Raw genomic sequence first — 16,629 nt, 5'->3', positions numbered from 1 at the left:
AGCACCAGTAACCTCTGACCCCTCTCTTCGTCTCTTCTCAGTGAGGTGCAGTACGTGGTGCTCCAGAATGTGGCTACTATGTCCATCAAGCGCCGGGTGAGCACGCGACCAAGGCCTGTTCTCATCCTCTGAGGGGCGGCTGCTGGGGGCGCCAGGGCGCTGTGGGGGGTGGGACCTGGGGAAAACAGAGACGGTGGAATGCCAGGCTGCGTGGGACCAGGCCAGAGCCTGAGGAAGAGGAGACCCTAAATGCAAGCCGAGGAGGAAGGCCTGGATCCTGAAGGGCTGCTGAGAGGGGAAAGCTCAGTGAAGGGAGACCTGGTCAGATCTGAGAGGGAAGAGTTGAGGAGTGGAGGACAGTGATGAGGCAGGAGGGATTGTGGGCTCTGGGTCAGGAAAGGATGGGCCCTGGGTCAGGAGAGGTGGGCCTTCTGGAAGAGGGGCAGGCCTGGGGCTGCTGTTGAGTTCTGGGGTCTGTCTCTTTTGTGCCAGGGTATGTTTGAGCCCTACCTGAAGAGCTTCTACATCAGGTCCACTGACCCCACCCAGATCAAGATCCTGAAGGTGAGTAATGGACAAACGTATGTGAGGCTTTTCTGGCCCTTCTTCACCCCCACATGCCCATTTTCATAATTCACAGTGGCCACACGTGGTGCCTATTTCCGGGGGCACTGAGCCCATGGCTGCCTCAGCCAGATCTGTTTGTTCAAGCAAGCAAGCTAATGAGAATTGGGGAGATGGGGAAAGGAATTGCCCTCTGCCTGGTACCTGTTGTACACCTGCCACTCTTCACATATGAGTTCACTTGATTTTCTTAATAACCCCATGAAATGTACACTACCTCCATTTTATGAAAATGTAGACACGGGGGTAAGGTAGCCAACCCTGCTGACTCCAAAGCTTATGCTTTTCTCACTGCAGTCTTCTGCCTCCCACCCAGTGCTACCACCCCATGCCCCTCAAGCTTTTGTGCAAACATACACCCACAGAAAGAGTGGCAGGAGCCCTTACCTCCACTCCACCCCTGCTCCACCTCCACATTCCTGAGTGGTCTTTGTTCAGCAACAGTTTGTTCTCCTAACCCTTTCTGAGCACGTACTGAGTATCCTCACTTTGCTAGATCCAGGGGGAGAAGATAGAGAGAGCAAAAATAACCAGGGACCCTGTTCTTGTGGAGCTTATGATCTAGTTGGGGGAAGGAAGAAACATTAAGCAGCTAATCACAAAATGAAAGTAAAATTCCATTTGTGTAATATGGTAGGGAAAAAGTACAGAAAGCCATATAAGCATCAAATAGGGGAACATGATCTAGTCTAGGGGTGGGGTGTCAGGGAAGTTTTCCCCAAGGAAAACTTGAGCTGGGGCCTGAGAAATGAATGTGAATTATCTAGGTAAATACAGATAGGAGTGGAAAGGACTGCTCCACACAGAGAGAACAGCATATGCAAAGGCCCTGGGGCATAGAGGGCAAGGAGGAGAGTGGTGGGAGATGAAGCTGAAGAGGCAGACAGCATTCAGGCCATTCAGGAACTTACAGACTGCGGTAAGGATTTTAGTCTTTATCCTAAAAGCAATAGGAAGCATTAAGTTTTTAATGGGAATGGGAAGTGATGTGGTCATGTTGTAAGCATGCTCTGTCAGGGAATCCGTTAAGAGGCAAACTCCTACATTTTGGACAAACTTCATGATCTGTCAGCTCCCTCGTCAGTCCAAGGATGATGCAGGCTGTCCTGAGGATTGTTTTCTGGTCTGTGAAGTGTGTTTTGGTCTGAAAGGTTATGAAAGCACAGGAAGCCCACTAACTACCTTGCCCATTTTCTATCTTCTCCACCCCTCCCCACAGCTGGAAGTGCTCACCAACCTGGCCAATGAGACCAACATCCCTACTGTCCTACGGGAATTCCAGGTACAGACCAAGGGCAGCTCCCAGCCAGAGAAGCCCAGGAGAGGTGCCATTCAGATCCTTGTTCTAGTGAGAATCGCCCTGGTGGTCAAACCTGATCGTGAGAGTCCGAAACTGGAGATCATGTTATCTTAGGTCACTCTTCCAATGCCTTCTGCTGGCTTTGGGCTGGGAAATCACTTGCAGGGGGACTGGGCAAGGTAGTTTCTACTTCCTTCCCAGGGTTTAGTCTCTGGCATGATGAGTCTTTGAGTAAGGAGTCACAACCTGCCTGAAGGTTACCCTCTAGCCTGTGGAGTCACTGGCTGCCTGGGGGTCACTCTCTGTTGTGTGTCCCACAGACGTACATTCGCAGCATGGACAAAGACTTTGTGGCAGCCACAATCCAGGCCATTGGGCGCTGTGCAACTAACATAGGCCGAGTTCGTGACACCTGTCTCAATGGGCTGGTGCAGCTGCTATCCAACCGTGATGGTCAGTGTTTGTCTAAGTGTCCAGCCTTATGGTCAGTGGGTGTCTGTCTGCATGTCTGACTCTGATGGCCAGTGGGTACCCACCTATCTGTCTAAGCACAATGTGTGTCCATCAGCCTGTCTGTCTTGATTAGTATCCAGGTGTTTCTGCCCCTTTGAGGGCCACTAAAGAAGTACAGGGATCTGAGGAGGGTCTGGGGTATTGCAGGTGTGTCGCTCTGCCTGTGTATGGCCACCTGTTGCGCAGAGGTCCACATACTCATTCCCATTCCACAGAGCTCGTGGTTGCAGAGTCAGTGGTCGTCATTAAGAAGCTGCTGCAGATGCAGCCAGCACAGCACGGGGAGATCATCAAACACTTGGCAAAGCTCACAGACAACATCCAGGTGAGGGAGCAGCCCCATGTTCCCCTCCTCACGCCAATGTCATCCTGCTTATCACTTTAACAACCTGTAATTAAATACTCCAGCCTTATCAAAATCAACGTCCAAACTTTCCACATTGGTCCTGAAAGGTCTTCAGGTAGAAGGAGGGGAAAGACTGGATTGTGTGACCTTGGCCTTGTTGCCAGAATTCACCTTCCCTTAGTGATCCCTTGATGAGCTCCACAGCCTTTACTACCACTCCCATTTTTGCTCTTTAAAGCTCTGGCCAGGGGTGGCTGATGACAAATCCTGTGTTTTTCTGCTGCACTGCTGAGTTAAAACATTCCAGCAAAGAAGATTCAGGAAGAATGACATGGCAGCAAAACAGTGAGGGTTCAGTGAATCCAGAAAATTAGTCTTTTAAACCCTGGCCAACTTTGGGGCTTGAAGGCTCTGCTCAGGGTAATGAAACCCCAGGGGAGAGGGGAGGTCCTGCCCAAGAGAGGCCCACCTTTTAATTTCTCTCCCACTGTCCCCCACTCCCATTTCCACAGAACCCCACAATACAGTGGGCCAGCACAGATAGGAGGGCTGATTCCCTGGTGATCCATGTTCCTACTCCCATTCCCACATCTCCCCCAGTGCTCTCCTCGCACTCCCACACCCACAGGTGCCCATGGCCCGAGCCAGCATCCTGTGGCTCATTGGCGAGTACTGTGAGCACGTCCCCAGGATTGCACCTGACGTCCTGAGAAAAATGGCCAAGTCCTTCACAGCAGAGGAGGATATCGTCAAACTGCAGGTCATCAACTTGGCGGCCAAGCTCTATCTGACCAACTCTAAGCAGGTAAAGTTTGAGATATGCCACCCAAATTCTCTGGTCCCAGGAACTCTGCCTCAGCAGTATTCTGTGGGCCCTCACCAGGCAGGCCTCAGCTGGAGTACCTCTTTCTGAAGAGGGCAATCAAGGGTGGGTGGCTGGTCTTCCAGGTAAGCAGTGTTACTAAGTATCTGCAGCTGTTCTGGGGACCCAAGGGCCTGGTAGGGCTGATGGCCACTGCTGAAGAGTCTCTCCTGTGGAACCATGAGCTCCAGTCTGCCAGTGGCAATGTTCCTTTCTGCCCCTTTGGGAGGGGCCCGCAGTGACATGCTTTGATGGGAGAACATGAAATCGGGAAGATGTGGTCCATGCTTCCTCCCCAGGCTTGGCGATGTTTGGCCAGTCTGTGCTGGTGATAAGGGCAGGTGAGTCTCTGTTTGGGTTTGTGTGGTCCATTGTCATTCCCAAGGTGATAGCATGAGAGGAACCATAGCTAAGGGTAGAACTTAGGTGGAACATCAGCGTATTAAAAGGCTCTTGGGTGTCCATGATCCTCTGAGTTGCCCCAGGGAGATTTTCCTAACAATGTAATGCGCAGAGCTTTTCAAGGTATTGGGGGCACCAGGCACCCTGACAGTGCTCACACTCACTGCCCCACTCAGTGAAACAAGGCAGGGATCGGCAAACTACAGCCCAAGGGTCAAATCTGACCTGCTGCCTCTTTTTGTAAATGTGGTTTTATTGGAACACAGTCACCCTCATTCACTTATGTACCGTCTTTGGCGGCTCCTGTGCTATAACAGCAGAGGTGAATAGTCCGTATTTACCCTCTGGCTCTTTACAGAGCTCATGACCCTCCCTCCTAGAGGAGAAGGAAACTTTTACAGGAAAAGTTTGCCAACCCCTGACACAAAGCATCTGGGCAGGTGGCCGGGGTCTGCAGCAGAGCTACATCCTGAGGTTGTTGCGTATCTGCCAGGGGTATAGTTCTCTTCATCTTGGGTTGGGGCCACCCCCATGCCAGCAGGTAGGCGGTGAGGGGAAGGGGCAGCACCTAGTGCACCTTAACTGGTCAAGTCACTTAGTGACTCTGCTCTCCTCTGTCAAATGGGCGTGTAATTCCTACCTCAAAGGAGCCCTGGGGGTGCAGTGGTTAAGCACATGGTTGCTAACCAAAAGGTTGGCAGTTCGAACCCACCAGTAGCTCCGTGGGAGAAAGATGTGGCAGTCTGCTTCCGTAAAGATGACAGCCTTGGAAACCCCATGGGACAGTTCTACTGCGTCCTGTAGGGTTGCTATGAGTCGGAATTGACTTGACGCAGTAAGTTTGGTCTGGGAATACCTAACTCTCGGAAGGGCTATGGGGATTAAATGAGATGGTGTGAAGCACCCAGCACAGTGCTCAACACTAGAAGGCACTCAGTAAATGACACCTGCTACCACTGTCATTTTGTTTAAGGCCTGGCAGGTTAGACTAGGCCAGCCCAAGGGCAGGAATTGAGATTTTGGGTCCTGGAATGTGGCTGCCATGACCAAAGACTGTGAACCCTCCATGACCTCAGCAAACCCTGTACAATGCAGTTTACTCTGATCTCATTAGAACCCTCTAGGAGGGAGGGTCATGAGCTCCGAGACCTCTGGGCTGCTCAGAGTGTATCATGTGGTCAGTTGGCTATGAGGGCAGCCTCTGCTAAGGGGTCCCTGCTGTTCCCCCTCTCTATTTTTGTCATCCGGTTTCCCTGGGTGATAGGACCTGAAAACTGTGAGGTCTAGCAGAATATTCCAGACCTTCGCTTACCATGACAACCCACGGTAGAGGGGCTGGCCCAGCCTGGGTAGGTAGGGTAGGAGCAGGGCCTGGAGCAGCAGGGACCACAAACCTGAGGAAGAGCAGAGTCCAGGGCCAAGAGGGCAGCCTCTTTTGCTGACCCAAGGCAGTTGTCCAAGTGGGGTCAGGAGTCTGGGCCAGAGAGATGAGAAGATGTGCTGGAGTCTGGAGCAACGGCAGGGTGAGGAGGGAAACCTGTGTAGAGGCAGCCAGTCAGAAGGAAGGAGGGCCTGCAAACTGTGAGGTCTAGAAGCCCTGCTTGGGGGTGTTCGCTAAATGATCTGGGTCAGAGCCCTCCTGTTCCCCCCCAACCACTCCTGACTTACCTCTTCTTGTCCCCTCAGACCAAGCTGCTGACCCAGTATGTCCTGAGCCTGGCCAAGTACGACCAGAACTATGATATCCGTGACCGAGCTCGCTTCACCCGGCAGCTCATAGTCCCTTCAGAGCAGGGTGGAGCCCTCAGCCGCCATGCCAAGAAGCTCTTCCTGGCTCCCAAGCCAGCCCCGGTCTTGGAGTCATCCTTCAAAGGTGGGAGCTGAAATCAAGGGTAACCTTCCTGTGAGGCCCCCAGCCGCAGACCCTGGCCTTAGCCAGGCACCAGACTTCTGGGAAAATGTTGGCCCAACCCTCTGGCCCACCTCTTTGGCCCCTCCTGCAGTAATCAGGGCTCACTCTTATCCACCCACAAGTACCACGAACATCATCTCACCTGAGCCTGCCTCTTGGGCACAATGGGCTCCTGGCTCCTCTCCTCTCTGGCTCCCTCTCTGATGCCCTCGATGATCAGGCACTGACCATCAGGTGTTGCCATCAAATCAGATCTGACTCATGGCAGTCCCACAGGTGCAGAGCAGAACTGTGCTCCATAGGGTTTCAATGGCTGATTTTTCAGAAGTAGATTCTCAGGCCTTTCTTCTGAGGCACCTTACTGTGGACTCGAACCTCCAGTCTTTTAGTTAGCAGCAAGCATGTTAACTGTTTGCACCATCCAGGGACTCCAGTCAGACACTAGGCCTGAACATGTGTATAAAGATTTTTAAATACCGAGGACTCAGGAATGCAGGAACTGAAACAACATACAGAGGAGAGGTGTGTATTTGTAAAAGTCCTGAGAACGCAGTTCCCAGCACTACATGGGCTGGGTCCCTGGAGGTCAACCCAAACCCTAGCCCAGCCTCTGCTCACCTCTGCTCTCCTGCTTGGCCCTTAAAGGCTCCTTTCCTCTGACAAGGGCGCTGAGAGGACTCAGAGAGGAAGGCCCTCCAGCTGGCTCTCTGAACTCCAAGAACTGAAGCCTGGAACCGATGCAGGAAAGCCATCTCCTCCACATAGCTTAGTTCCCCTGGACCTCAAGAATAGGGAGTTTTTTTTTTTTGAGGTGAAAATATGCACAACAAAACATATACCAGTTCATTTCTCCACATATCATTCAGTGACGTTGATTACATTCTTCAAGTTGTACAAACATTCTCACTATCAGGAGTTGATGTTAAGGGATGGGGCAGATTGAAAAATCTCCCAGGAAAAAGAACAGTCCTTTTCTCCCTCCCCTGACACCATCACTGCTCATGGGTCTCTGTGCCATGGGTCTTGTGTACTACATGGCAGTTCTCTGACCCTGACTCCTGCTACTCCATTCTGACTGCCCCCTTCCCAGACATGCCCGTTTCCCTGGACCCAGCCTGGCCAGCCTGGCCAGCCTTGAGGTAGTTGTATCTGCCATCCTCACCTCCCTCTCTAGGCCTCCTCCCTGGATCTGGCTGCAGGGTGGCACGCAGTCCCCACTGCCCAGGTAGAGAAGACCAGACTCAGGCTCCACCTGCTTATCAGGGAGAGCCGGAGCAGATGGGCCCAGAGTCACTCTGCCCTCCCCTCCAGTCCCACCTGCCCCCGCTCCTCAGGCCCTGCTGTGGTCAGGCCTGACAACCTTTCTTACAGCATGTGGGCCTGAAGGTGAGTCAGGGTAGAAGAGCCATTAGGGGACACATCCATCCCTTTCTCCTACTCAGCCAGGAAGTCTCAACCAGAATTGCCCCTGGCCCCACCTAGGAAACAATTCCCAGGGCATGTCCTCACCGCCACTACTGGCCTGACCTCTAACCTTGTCCTCAGACCGGGATCACTTCCAGCTGGGCTCACTGTCCCACCTGCTTAATGCCAAGGCCACCGGCTACCAGGAGCTCCCAGACTGGCCAGAGGAAGCACCAGACCCGTCTGTGCGCAATGTGGAGGTCAGCAGGGGTGAGGGTTGAACTGTGTGCTTGTGGAGTGGGGGTGGGCAGTGGTAGGGAGCCCTGGCAGTGCCAGCACAGCCCTCACACCCCACAGCTCTCCTGACACCCTCCCCACACACAGGAAGAAGACCTCTCTCTTATTGAGACCCACATGGGCCTGTTGGGCGAATACACTGAGGTCCCCCTCTGTGTGCTGTGTGCCCCCTCTGTGTGCAGTGCATGCCTCCCTGCCCTTCCCCTCGTGGGCTGTGTCCTGGGCCCTTCCTTGTGGTTTGGTGTTGCCCCCTCTGTAAGTGGCATCCCTCCCCCTCTGTTGTCAAAGCCTCTTTGCTCTTCCCCCATTATTCCTTTTGGGGGACAGGTAGAGCCCCAACAAGAGGTGGGTGAAGGGGAAGAAGGCTCTGCTCTTGCCTTCCCCTTTTCCAGTCATTGTGAAATGACCTTCTCACCCTACCCCCCACCTCCAGGTTCCTGAATGGACCAAGTGCTCAAATCGGGAGAAGAGAAAGGAGAAGGAGAAGCCCTTCTATTCAGACTCCGAAGGGGAGTCAGGGCCCACAGAGTCAGCAGACAGCAGTGAGGAGATGGGCAGAGCTGGGGCCTCTGTGCCCTGCTGTGTGTGTTCCTGGTTGACTGTACTGGAGATGTGTGTGTGTGTGTGTCTGTGCATGTGCTTATGTGGTTGAATGTTCAAGGGGGTATGCACCCGTTCGGGAGCTTGTGTGACCGTGTGTGCACACACGCATGAACACACATGCCCATGTATCTGAGGGGAGTGCATATCCTAAGTGTGTGTGTTTGTGCAGATCTTACCCATGTGACTCTGTCTGTGTCCCAATGGGTTCCCACTGACATCTGGGGGTAGGGGCAGGTGAGAGGGGTTTGAGGCTTTAGTGCTGAGTCTGAAGCTGGGGACTCAGAGCACCTGCTCGGGACCTGAGGAAACCTGCAGACAAGGTAGGGAGGCCTGACCCATTTCCTCCCCAGACCCCGAGTCGGACAGTGAATCAGACAGTAAGAGCAGCAGTGAGAGCAGCTCTGGGGATTCCAGCAGTGAGTCCGACGATGAGGATGAGGAGAAGGGGAGGAGCAGCGAGAGGTAAGAGGGGAGCTGGCACACGCCTGGTGGGACTCAGGGGTCTTCCCTGGAAAAGAACAGCTGGCACCTGGCCTTAGCCAGTCTCCCAAGAACCCTGAGCCTTATTATGAGCCAGTGGGGTCCTTGCAGAACCAGGGGTCAGCTCACTGGTTGCTGCTTTGGCTGGCTGCAGGAGGTCTCTGAAGCCAAGCCTGCCGTTCCCCAGGAGCTGTGTAGAGAAAGAAATGGGCCTGGGATAGAGCTGGCACAGGCTTGTTTAGAGCTGTCACTTGAGCCCCACTTCCTCCTCTAGTGAGCAGAGTGAGGAGGAAGGCAAGAGGAAGAAGATGAAAAAGAGGAAAACGGTTGCAGAGGGACACAGAGAAGGCTCGTCCTCAGATGAGGGCAGCGATTCTAGCAGCAGCTCTTCAGAGTCTGAGGTGACATCAGAGTCTGAGGAGGAGCAGGTGGAATCTACCTCCTGGAGGAGAAAAACAGTGAGAGCCTTGGGGCAGAGAGGGGGTGGGCTCGTGGGCCAGGGCCCTCCCTGCCCTCTGGGTAGATCGAGACACCTCCCACCATCACCCCTACCAACAACCACTGTATCATCTACCCAACTCAGAACAGGCAAGGGTATTCCCTTCCCAAACCCCATCCCATTGTTCTCTTTCAGCCTCCAAGCAGCAAAAGTGCCCCTGCAGCCAAGGAGATCTCTCTGCTTGATCTAGAGGACTGTGAGTCTGTGTGGTAGATGGGGTGGGGTGAGGAGGCCATGGGGAGAGTGACTGAGGAGGGTCCATGGGCGATCTGGATTAGTTTCCTCGGGTGTTGGGAGGAGCAGACAGAGCAGTTCTTCAGGCCTGAGAGGACGGCAGGGTGACCTCACTGGTTCTGAGGTTGGGGGACAGGAGGAGTAGCTGCTGGGAGCCTCCAGGCTGCTGCACTGTCCATGGTGCTGAACTATCAGCTTCTCGTGTCTGGGTTCCCTGTTCAACTGGAGCCAACTCCACTTTGCCTATTCCTCAGTATAACCAGTACCAGTTGCTGTTCAGTCAGCTGAGACTCATGGAACTCGGTATTTATCAGAGAACTCTGCTCCATAGGGTTTACAATGACTGATTTTTCAGAAGTAGATTGCCAGACCTTTCTTTCAAGGCACCTCTTGGTAGACTCAAACCTGCAAAATTTTGGTTAGCAGCTGAGCACATTGTTTATACCACCCAGGGACTCCATTCCTCATTAGAACCTTCCTCACCTCCTCCCACAGTCACCCCTCCCAGTGTCCAGGCTGTGTCTCCCCCCACAATTGTATCCACCAGTCTGGCCACTGACCTGGAGGGCCTGACACTCACAGACTCCTCCCTGGTGCCCTCGGTAAGTGGGATGGGGACGGGACTGGGCTGGGACAGGGGCATATGTCTGTTCTGTAGCTAAGGTTTGGGTTTAGTGGGGATGGGGGCTGTGATGGAAGGGATAGCTTTGAGTTCCAGTTGCTGGGTGGCTCTAGGTGGGGACTGGGACAGGCTCTCTCCTTCTTGCCTGTTTCCACACTTCTCTCCTCCTCCTCTCTAGCTGCTGAGCCCCGTGCCAGGTGTTGGGAGGCAGGAACTGCTGCACCGGGTGGCTGGCGAGGGACTGGCTGTGGAATATGCCTTCAGCCGCCAGCCCTTCCCTGGAGACCCCCACATGGTGTCTGTCCACATCCACTTCTCCAACAGCTCTGAAAACCCCATCAAGGGCCTGCGTGTGGGCACCCCCAAACTGCCTGCTGGCATCAGCATCCAGGAGTTTCCTGAAATTGGTTCGGAAGGGCTTTAGACAGGGTGGAAGAGGAGGCTCTGGGCAGACTCAGTTTTTCTGTGGGTGCTGATGCCCTCCCTGTGCCAGGCCAGGGACCAGACTGGGGGCAACAGATGGCATCTAACATGATCCATGCCCTAGTAGACAAGACAGACTAGGAAACAAGCAATCCCAAATCAGGGCAGAAGGTGCTTAGGCAGAAGGTGTGGACCTTGGTTGTTTCAGGACTGATGTGAGTGGGGGAAGGGTATAGGTTGGGGGAGGGTGTTTATATTTCAGGAGGAAACTAGGAACAGTCTCCAGGGACCAGGAAGCCAGAATTCCATAGAGGGGTGATTGGGAGAATGGGGCTAGACTGAATTCCGGACCTATCAGGTGATGGTGTCTCCCCGCTGAGGCCCCCTTTCCCTGCCTCCCACCACTACAGAGTCCCTGGCACCTGGAGAATCAACCACTGCTGTAATGGGCATTAATTTCTGTGACTCAACACAGGCAGCCAACTTCCAGCTGTGGTATATATCTAACTCATGCTGAGGGTGGGAGGTGGGCTGGGAAGAGGCGGAGTTAAAATGAACGAGCACTGGGGGTGGTGATAGGTGGGGGATACATCATGATCTGGGGGGCCTGGAAGTCCCAGGCCTTCCTTCACTCTTCTCCTGCCTCTAGATAAAGTGGGAAGTGGGGGGAGAGATGCTGGCTTCACTTCCTCTCCTTGTTTCTTCCGCCTTTGCCAGCACCCAAACCCGACAGTTCTACGTCTGCATTCAGCCACCTGTAGGGGAGCTGATGGCGCCTGTGTTCATGAGTGAGAATGAGTTCAAGAAGGAACAGGGTGAGTGCTCCATGGGGATGAGCAGTGGGGAGGCTCAGTGCCACCCACTGGTGTTCATTAAGCTCCACTACACAGCTATGCTGGAGGTACTTCAGCTTCTCCAGACACAGGGAGGCCTGGTGGTTTGTGGCCCCAGCAAGGACTTCCCAGAGGCCGGAATGCTTCAATGAGGTTTTGGAGAGAGCTGGGACTCAGGCAGGAAGGAAAGACTAGGCCAGCCTCCCAGCTCGGGGATCAACACAAGCAAAGGCGTGGTGGCGCTGGTGAAAGTTTACAGGAAGAGAGGAGGAGAACAGTTTGATTTGGGGCATAGCAGCCCCTAGCACAGGGGAGTATTGAGGACAAGCTGAAAATAATATGTTTGGTCTAGTTCCTGGAAGCTTTGAATGCCATGGTCAAGGCTTTCAGCCTAGCATTTCAGAGCCGGAGGGGGTCCTAGAGGTTATTAGGTCCAATCTTCTCCTTAGATGAGAAAGCTGAGGCCTAAAGAGGAACTGTGACTGCAGACTTCATTTTCTTGGCAGTGAAGGAGTCACTGGAGATTTTGGAGAGAGGGCTAGGAGGCAGGTTCAGATGTCTGCTTCAGAAAAAGGAATCCAGCAACCCCCAGAGCTAGCACTGGAATGGGGAGAGCCTGCAGCAGGAAAAAGAGGCAGCCCAGTGTAAATGGGAGAAACATTGGGCTTCATAAGTCCTGACTTTAACTTCTGAACCTGCCATTCACTTGGGGTATGACCTTGGACTAAATTTCTGCCACTCGGTGTCTTGGTTACTTAGTACTGCAGTGACGGAACTACCACAGTGGGTAGCTTTAAAGAACAGAAGCTTTTTTTCTTACAGTCCTAGAGGCTAAAAATCCAAATCAGAGTCACAGCCATGTCAATTCCTTCCTTTGTCAGTAGCCCCAGGCATTCCCTGGTTCTTTAGCATTCTTTGGCTTATAGATGATCCTCATATGATGTCTTATCTTCCCCCGTGTGTGTGTCTGTGTCTATTCTAGTGTTTTTATAACTCAGAAGTGATTAGGTTTAGGGCCCACCTTACACTGGTATGACTTCATTAACATAAAAGAAAATCCAAACAAGATCACATCCACAGGCACAAGGGCAAGGAATTCAATACATATTTTTTTGGGGGGGAGGGACACAATTCAATCCATAACACTAGGTTATGGATTGCAGTAGTTCGGATGAGATGGTGAGGATCTAGATTCGAGCCATGGCAAAGGGAAAGAAGTGATGAGCCCCTGTAGACATGAGGCCTCTTAGATGGCTGACAGTCATGAAAAGAGGGAAGCCATGGGAAATTACCGTAAGAGGAGGGGAGAGAGATAGGTATGTTAACTCTAGAATTTCTGCCTTAGATGGTAGAGAGGATGGTGATGCCTTTCACCTAGACTACAGGTCAGCAAGATTTTTCTGTAATGGGCCTTTAAGTAAATATTTTAGGCTTTGAGATCCATACGGTCAGTCACAACTACTCAATTCTGCTGTTGTAGCCCCAAAGCAGCCATAGAGGATATATAAATGAATGAGGTTGTCCCAATAAAACTTATTATGGACTCTGAAATTTGAATTTCATGTGATGTTTACATATTATGAAGTACTAGTATCTTGATTTTTTTCAGTCCTTCAAAAATGTAAAAAACATTGGACCATACAGGTGGTAGCTGGATTTGGCCTGAGGGCTATAATTTGCCAACCCCTGACCTAGAATAAAGAAGAACAGGTTGGGCAAGGGAAAAAGGAAGATCAGAATTAGTTTTGGATAAGCTGATTTCGAAATGCAGTTGGGAAATTGAGGAGGCGGTATCTAGTTTGTGATTGAAAATGTGGATTTGTGCCCAGGCAACACTTCTAGGCTGGAGTCATGAGTGTAGAGGTGATAACTGAAGCTGTGAGTGTGAGTGAGATCACTCTGGGAGAGAGATGGCTGGGAAGATAAGAAGGCTAAGAACAGAACCTTGAGGAAATTCTGCATTCCCAGGAGAAAATGGAGGGGGAGGGGTAAGAAGAAGAGTAAAGTGAAGGGTAGGAGGAGAACCAAGAGAGCTGACAAGACAAGAGAGTGCCTTGGGGTGATCTGCAGGCCAGGATGACCAAAGACCTTCAGGTTCACCCTACAGGAAGCCACTGCCAACATTAGGGAGAACAGGCTTTTGTCAAGGTGGGACAGAGGCCAGTTGCAGTGGGCTGAGGGAGGCAAGGGCTTGAGGAAATGGAGTGCTCTTTGGAGGACTTTGACCACGAATGAGGAGAGACAGGGCATTGATGTGATGAAGGATCTCACTTCTGGAGAGGAATTTTTTAGAAATGGAAAGACTCGAAAATGGAGAGACTAAAGGTACCGGAGCAAGAAAATGTTACTTGTCGGGAATGAAGCATACAGAAGATACAGGAGAGATGTGTCAGTTCTCAAAAGGAGGGATGGAATGGGGGAAGCAGTGGTGGAGGGGGGGAGAGGCTGAAAAGAAGGCTGTGAGTGGGCAGGAGGGTGGACAAAGAGCTCAGGCCCATGACCTAGACTTTGTGGTTGGAAGAGGGCTCGTCAATCCTGTAAAATGAGGGTTGCAGGGATGCTATGAGGGCCTGGGGACTTACAAAGTTGCTGCTGGGAGTCTCCTGTGGGGGTTTCATGGAACTACTGGGCTCTGGCCTGTCTCCCCAAGGACCAGAGCTTTGGCCAGGAGTCCAGCATCCACCAGTGACCTTTGTGAGGGCTCTCAATATCTAGCAGCTGGGAGGGGGTCAAACCTAAGAAAGACCACAGGGTGTGGGGTCCAGAGTGTGGGAAACCTCTAAGAACTGGCTAGCCACTGAGTCCCCAGATATCTGACAGTGGGGAAGCCCAGATCAATCTTTGATCAACAACATGGATAGAGCCCTGGGTTTGATGGCATGGGGTAGGGAGGGTGACAAAGGCTTCCTGAGGGAGGGCCAGGTCTGAAAGGGAAGTACCCCCTCCCCAAGACCAATGAGGGAGATTCAGAGCTGCCCTGAGGAGAGCCCAGTGTGAGGAGAATCTGGTGAGAGTGTTCAGGGAGCAGACCCAGGGGCCAGCCTCAGTCCCCACCTCGGCCTCTGCCCTTATCATGACCTCTGCCCCCAGGAAAGCTGACGGGCATGAATGAAATCACAGAGAAGCTCACACTGCCAGACACCTGTCGGAATGACCACATTGTGGTACAGAAAGTGACTACCACTGCCAACCTGGGTCGTGTCCCTTGTGGGACATCTGATGAGTACAGGTACTAGGCCACCAGTAGAGGGGAAGAGATGGGCTCTTGGGAGGGGCTAGTTTGAAGGTGGGGCCCTATACCCTACGGCTGAGCCCCTTTCTCTACCCCCACCTCAGGTTTGCAGGGAGGACATTGACCAGCGGGAGCCTAGTCCTGCTGACCCTGGATGCCCGGCCAGCTGGGGCTGCACAGCTGACTGTCAACAGTGAGAAGATGGTGATCGGCACCATGCTGGTCAAAGATGTGGTACAGGCTCTGACCCAGTGACTCCTAAAAGCTGTGACCTCCTCTTTGGCCCCCACCTGCCCCTCCCCCATGATATCTGGATTGTCAGCTCCCCTCTCTCTCTCTCTCTCCCCCATCTATCTCCTCTTTCCCGATAGCATCCAGGCGGGCCTCTCCCTCTAGGCTTACCAGGCTACACACCCCATTCCCTCCCCATGGGTTCTTTAATGGCCTGGGCGGAGGGAGATTGCAGCTGCTCCTCAGTCCTCCCAGCTTTCTGTAGCTGTTTATGTAGCAGAGTCTCAATAAAATGTTTTCTCCCTAAACGCTGGCTCCACTTTCTTTCCTTTGGGTTCCATCTAAGGTAGTTGTTGGGGGTGGGGTTGAGGTATAAAAAGTGACTGAGGTTGACCCCTGTGAACGAACGTTACTGACCTTCCGGGGGGGCTGGGATGGACTCTCAGGGGTGACTGGTTGGACCCCTGAAGTGACCAACTCCTAGCCTCCAAGCATCTCTGTGGAAGAGACATCTGAGCAAGGATGTGGGGCCAAGCCAGAAGGACTCCCTCTTGCTTTTTATGAACCCCTGCAGAAGTGAGGCCTCTTGGATGGCTGACAGCCCCCCTTGGTTCCCCTCTTGGGCCTCAGGAATGAAGGACCCATAATGTGGGGAATTCCCCAAATATAGGCATGGGATTCCCAAACATAGGTACATTCTACATCCGTCTGGGAAGGTGACCCAGCTGGGCAGGGTTTGGTGGGGAAGAACAGGAGACAGAGAGCAGTGCTTCTGAAACTGCTGTGCACCAAGCCCCCTGGGATCTGCCTAACATGCAGACTCTTATCAGCGGGTCTGGGGTGGGACCTGAGAGTCTGCATTGCTAACAAAGGCTGCTCCATGGACATACTAGAGTAGGGAGGGTAGAGAGCCTCCACGTCCGGGACAAGCCTTTTGGTGGTTGCAGTGAAGGCCAGGGCCCTCCCTAAGAACCTTTCCTGGTGAGGAAAGTGGTCCCAAAGGGTGTATTATTAGCAGTGTTCTGCCAAAAAAAAAAAAAAGTCTATGCTATAATAAGTTTAGAAATCAGGGACTTAAAGTGAAATAAGCTGGAGCTTCCTGATGGTGAAAGACATCAGTGCACGTGGGAAGGCAGCACATCCCTTTTTGAGACATGGAAGCTTTGTGTTGAGAACCCTCCCAGACCCCGCCCTATGCACCTCTGCTTTGTGCCGATCCTGGTTTGTATCCTTTATAATAAAGCCGTATTCACGTCCTTTAGGAAATCTCAGAGGGCAAGGTGAATTCTATATTCCGAAGTACGTGGGCTCAGGATAAAACTTTAAACCGTGCAACTCCTTGACAACACTCGAGATACTGTTTATTTATCATTGTGCTCGGCAGATAAAACAACTTCCAGAAGAAAAACAAGAGTAAGTTCTCTTCCAGATGAAACTACTAGGTTAAGGAAGCTCAGAGGACAGTGCATTTTCTTCAGTGATCATCATACAAATGAAATTTCTCAGCTTTAAATCTTGGTAACCAGTCAATCTGACAGCGCTAACACCCTCACGCTCAACAAGAGCTGTTTTTCCTGGAAGGCATCTGATTTTATCTTTACATCCTGATATTAAGAAATGTTCTCTTAAAAATCAAATCTTATTTGTAAAAAAGTTTATTTTCCATAGGCTTCTCAGAGCCTTTATTGCACTAGTGTTCATTGTGATAACCTCTCCCCCCGAAAGGGGCTAGAACTTGCAGTGTTACCCAAACTTGGTTTTGACCTTGGAACAATTTTCCCACAGAACGTTTTGATTGACTGGGTTATGGAC

At 52.2% G+C, this 16,629-nt stretch overlaps 1 protein-coding gene across 3 annotated transcripts in view; it reads left to right on the top strand.

Annotated features, from left to right (window-relative positions):
- The window catches only part of AP3B2 (adaptor related protein complex 3 subunit beta 2), a 28,769-nt gene extending 13,469 nt beyond the window's left edge, over positions 1-15,300 (top strand). For 2 of the 3 annotated variants that reach the window (XM_064267182.1, XM_064267181.1), the window contains 18 exons: positions 42-96; positions 493-564; positions 1,844-1,906; positions 2,245-2,377; positions 2,653-2,762; positions 3,412-3,588; positions 5,734-5,920; positions 7,505-7,623; positions 8,094-8,202; positions 8,614-8,725; positions 9,018-9,201; positions 9,378-9,438; positions 9,972-10,078; positions 10,277-10,505; positions 10,932-11,016; positions 11,239-11,336; positions 14,445-14,583; positions 14,691-15,300. In XM_064267182.1, the coding sequence (XP_064123252.1) occupies positions 42-96; positions 493-564; positions 1,844-1,906; positions 2,245-2,377; positions 2,653-2,762; positions 3,412-3,588; positions 5,734-5,920; positions 7,505-7,623; positions 8,094-8,202; positions 8,614-8,725; positions 9,018-9,201; positions 9,378-9,438; positions 9,972-10,078; positions 10,277-10,505; positions 10,932-11,016; positions 11,239-11,336; positions 14,445-14,583; positions 14,691-14,841 (2,191 nt within the window). In that variant the 3' untranslated portion in view covers positions 14,842-15,300. Of the gene's footprint in view, positions 1-41; positions 97-492; positions 565-1,843; positions 1,907-2,244; positions 2,378-2,652; positions 2,763-3,411; positions 3,589-5,733; positions 5,921-7,504; positions 7,624-7,747; positions 7,805-8,093; positions 8,203-8,613; positions 8,726-9,017; positions 9,202-9,377; positions 9,439-9,971; positions 10,079-10,276; positions 10,506-10,931; positions 11,017-11,238; positions 11,337-14,444; positions 14,584-14,690 lie in introns of all 3 variants that reach the window. The other variant, XM_064267180.1, reaches the window with a different exon arrangement.
- The last annotated feature ends 1,329 nt before the right edge of the window (positions 15,301-16,629 follow it).

The sequence above is a fragment of the Loxodonta africana genome, chromosome 13 (genome assembly GCF_030014295.1).
Source record: "Loxodonta africana isolate mLoxAfr1 chromosome 13, mLoxAfr1.hap2, whole genome shotgun sequence".
In the NCBI taxonomy this organism is placed as follows: domain Eukaryota; kingdom Metazoa; phylum Chordata; class Mammalia; order Proboscidea; family Elephantidae; genus Loxodonta; species Loxodonta africana.
Note: the sequence above shows the minus strand (reverse complement) of the source record. Positions and strands in the feature narration are given on the sequence as shown.